The 2,500-nt window shown below is 41.1% G+C and overlaps 1 protein-coding gene across 1 annotated transcript in view; it reads right to left on the bottom strand.

The window, feature by feature from the left end:
* The window catches only part of LOC138021308 (uncharacterized), a 188,633-nt gene that overhangs the window by 102,137 nt on the left and 83,996 nt on the right, over positions 1–2,500 (bottom strand). The window contains exon 7 of the mRNA XM_068868154.1: positions 1,893–2,018. Coding sequence (XP_068724255.1) covers positions 1,893–2,018 — 126 coding nt within the window. The remainder of the gene's footprint in view (positions 1–1,892; positions 2,019–2,500) is intronic.

The raw sequence follows: 2,500 nt of genomic DNA, 5'->3' as shown, positions 1-2,500 counted from the left end.
ATATCGGTGATAACACCTCGCTAACTGCATCACGCAGTCACATTAAGATATATCAGAGATGCCTCAATGTGTTCCCATTTCACGATGCATAACATTTCTCACGTTACTCGCTTGGGTGGTTGGTTGGTTGGCTGCATCTCTAGTATGCCTTAATGTGAATGTTCGATGCAGTTAAGAGTCATACTTGGTTATCAACAAACTGGACTATGTGACCGCATTATACAGTCGTAGTCTATACCCACGTTTCACCCTCGCTCACCACAGAGTCTCCAGTAGCTCGTGGTTAGAGGATCTGTACTAGATCACGGAGGGTCGTGGGTTTCAATTCCAGCTGGGGCTCGGATTTTTCCGAATTCCCATTTGACAATGCATAATATATAGATTTAGCCAAGCATAAAAGCGGAATCCCGTTTCTAACCCCAGAAAGCGATATAGTGTATATGGCAACAATTTTGCTTCTGTATAAAGTACAAAATTAATCGTCATTAGTGTATACAGTTTACAGTAATCATACACCTCCGAGCTAACAGCAGCAAACAAACAAGCCTAGCAAACAATTTTAATCAACAACAAAAATTTAAACTACATGCACAGTAATCTCTTTCACAACATTTTCCGTTTGAGTGATCATCTTTACACCCTCTCTCTTTAGTCTAGAACAACAGCAAAGATCTCACTAAAACGTCCAGATAAAAGAGTAGGAAATTCGCCTACTCGACTGCAATTTCACAGTCAAACAAAGCAGCTCACGACTGGACATCCATTTCACACAAAAAGCCTATTAATGTGATTGTTGGAATAAGTCAACAAACGTTGCAAACGTTTCAGGTCTTCTTCGTTAATTGCAAGTTTTACAGAATATGTCATGCAGCGCGGTATGCATTAAGAAGGATACATAAAATCTAACCATTGTGACTTGTGTTTTGTCTCTCGCCCTATTTCTCGCAGCTTTACGGTGTTCTTCATTGAAATTTTCTATTTTTCTCCTTCCTCGGCTTCTGTCGAGGCTCTCTTCGCTTAACTTTCTCAAATGTCGTCTCCTCTTCTGACATGAGATGGACTAGCATCCCATCCAGGGGGGAGTATAAATACTCCTAGTCGCTTCATGCTACAGAAACCGGAGATAAGCGCCGGCCCGATGAGCCTTCTGGCTCTTAAGCAGAGACTTTACCTTACCTTCTGACATGCTCTTTTCTGCTCTTTATCCCGTTGCTCCTCACTAAATACGATTTCCTGCCAGAAAAACGGGGGTTGCCAAGTACAACGCTACCATGCGATTTCCCTCCAAGGAAAATTGCCCAACCACTCCCATCTCCAGAGGCTGTCCTACCTCCCCACCTCCACCCCGACAGTTTGTACGGGCGGCCGGGTGGGTGGAAGTACATGTACGCTGATGTGATACCCAACATCTCTTGCATGGATAGATTTCCCAAAAAAATCTTACCCATGGTGCTCCGCTTGTGCGCTTTGCGCGCTTGAGCTCGATTAATATCTCTGACATTACTCGCTTGGGTGGTTGATTGGTTGCATCTCTGATATGACTTAATGTGACTGTGCGATGCAGTTAATAGTCATACATGGCTATCAACATAATGGACTATGTGACTGCATGATGCAGTCGTGGTGTACTGTACTAGATCTCGGAGGGTAGTGGGTTCAAGCCCCATCTAGGGTTTGGATTTTTCCCAGTTGTCATTTAACAATGCATAATATCTCTCACGCATTATTATCATTATTACGATTATTAGCATGAAGATTGATTGATGGATCAATCAATCGCTTGAAAGCTAGTTGAGCAAACAACAATGTGAACGTAATAAATAACGACCGCACAATCGCTACCACTGAAACTCCCCTTGATACGTAACTGTTAAAACAGACATAAACATTACCTATATAAACTCTGTGCTCCATACCGTCCACTAAGTATTCAGCTCTGATGCGTATTAAATGTACCTCAATCATTGTTAGCAAGTCCACAACCACCGTTGTTCTATTAAAAACCCAAATCTTTGTGTCTACAAAATAAAGATAACAAAAAGAAAAATAAAATAAACATTTTGAAAAGTATGAAGAAAATTCACGGCACTATTCAAAAATTGCACTTGCGCTTTCCCTCTAATAAAAGCACTGAACGAAATGATGTATGAAATGAATCCTATACTTAACTGTGAATATGAAATCAAGTAAAGCTATGATCCTCACAGTTATGGACGCAATTTTTAGCATTTGCGTAGAGAAGCCTGAAAATTCAAGACATGAACGGGGTTTGAACCTGTAACTTTCGCAAAGTCACGGGTTCAATTCCCGCTGAAATCCTGAATTTCTACGAAATTGCCAAAAATTGCGTCCATAACTGCGAGGGTCATAGCTTTACTTAATAAAAGCACCTTTGCATTGCCAATACATATTATTATCACGCTCCAGGGGTAAATTTCCATTTGGGTAAGACGATATTATTTTACGGTAATGTAAAACACGACAATCCTGCCATGCGGCA

The sequence above is a fragment of the Montipora capricornis genome, chromosome 10 (assembly GCF_036669925.1).
Source record: "Montipora capricornis isolate CH-2021 chromosome 10, ASM3666992v2, whole genome shotgun sequence".
Lineage (NCBI taxonomy): Eukaryota > Metazoa > Cnidaria > Anthozoa > Scleractinia > Acroporidae > Montipora > Montipora capricornis.
The sequence above is the reverse complement of the archived record's forward strand: the minus strand, read 5'-3'. Positions and strand labels throughout refer to the sequence as shown.